At 36.7% G+C, this 1,666-nt stretch overlaps 1 protein-coding gene across 1 annotated transcript; it reads left to right on the forward strand.

Moving 5' to 3' along the window:
* Positions 1-118: 118 nt before the first annotated feature.
* HELRODRAFT_184697 (hypothetical protein) lies at positions 119-846 on the forward strand (the record flags this gene model as incomplete). The annotated part of the gene is made up of 1 exon (XM_009018830.1): positions 119-846. A coding segment is annotated over one exon (728 nt), but the record flags the coding sequence as incomplete, so codon positions are not given.
* Positions 847-1,666: the final 820 nt, after the last annotated feature.

Below are 1,666 nucleotides of genomic sequence, written 5' to 3' on the forward strand. Positions count from 1 at the left end.
GACATACATACATACATACATACATACATACATACATACATACATACATACATACCATACCATACCATCTTTGAATGTTTCAAAATCGAAACTGGATGAATTAAATGACTCTCCTCAGATAAGGCCAGGTTGATGGCCGTCAGAAGTGAATTGGGGTCTGCTTGGCTAAGGGCCATTCCCATTACAGCTTGTGGTGCAAGGCTTGACAATGATTCTATTAGAGTGAGTTTATGCTTGAGACTTGGGTTGCCGGTGGTGTCAGGTTACAGATGCTTTTGTGGGGCGGATGTTTCTCAGTTGGGTCACCATGGTTTATCGTGTAGGCTTGGTTCAGGAAGACAAGCAAGACACTCTGCCATGAATGATTATATATGCAGATTATTCCAAAAAGCAGATATACCTACCGTTAAGGAACCAGCAGGCCTACTATCTGAAAGCAACTTCAGGCCAGATGGTTACACCCTGGTACCGTGGTCCCAAGGTTGTTGTTTATCATGGGATGTGACGTTTCCTCACACGTTAGCCGAAAGGTACATAAATTACACGGCTATGAAGCAAGGTTCCGTTGCGGTGAAGGCTACTGATTTCAAGAATACTAAGTATAAAGATCTAAACGACAAAACGAGAGTTTTTGTTGCGATCTGCGTGGAGACATTTGGCCCAGTTGATAAACAGACACAATTATTTTTTGATAGCATAGGTACTAAAATAGTTGAAAAATCTGGTGATCCCAATGATAAAATTTATATAAAGCAAAATATATCGTTGTTGTTGCAAAAGTTTAATTCATTTTGTATTTTAGAGAACATTACTAAGTGCCCTTCTGGGCGAGACCCTGTACACTAATATTATCAGTTGAGCAGGGGCGAAATGATAGTTTTTATGGCTATTGTTTTTAACCAAGGGCTCGCACATACATACATACATACATACATACATACATACATACATACATACATACATACATACATACATACATACATACATACATACATACATGCATGCATTCATACACACGTAAATTTCCTAGCCGCATGAAAATTGCAAAGGTTCTACCTGTTTTCAAGAATGGCGATCCTAAACTTTATGAAAATTATCGCCCAATATCGATACTTAAAGCTAATGTTCAATAGACTGTGGAAATTTATTTTACAATTTAATATAATCAATAAACAACAATATGGCTTTATTCCCAAATCGTCGACTGAATGTGCAATTGCTGAACTTCACCAATCACTTCTCAAAAACTATGAACTGAAAAATTTTAGCATCGGTGTCTTCATTGATCTGAAGAAAGCATTTGATGTCATAGACCATTCACTACTGTTGTCAAAATTGAAAATGTATGGCATTCGAGGTACAAGCTTTGATTGGTTTGATTCATATCTCAAATGCAGAGTTCAGTACACTTCTGTTGATGATGTTACATCTGCTACTGGAACTATTCTGACTGGAGTTCCTCAAGGATCCATTTTAGGACCACTATTATTCATATTATTTGTCAACGATATTTTATCGGTATCAAATACTTGTAATACCGTGCTATATGCAGATGATACAGATCTGGATGATACAGATGATACTTATCTGGAGATAATCCATATCAGCTTTTCTCTAATATGAACAACGAGTTAATAAAATTTGTCGATTGGTTGAAAATAATAAA

This window comes from Helobdella robusta, assembly GCF_000326865.2.
Source record: "Helobdella robusta unplaced genomic scaffold HELROscaffold_2265, whole genome shotgun sequence".
Taxonomy (NCBI): domain Eukaryota; kingdom Metazoa; phylum Annelida; class Clitellata; order Rhynchobdellida; family Glossiphoniidae; genus Helobdella; species Helobdella robusta.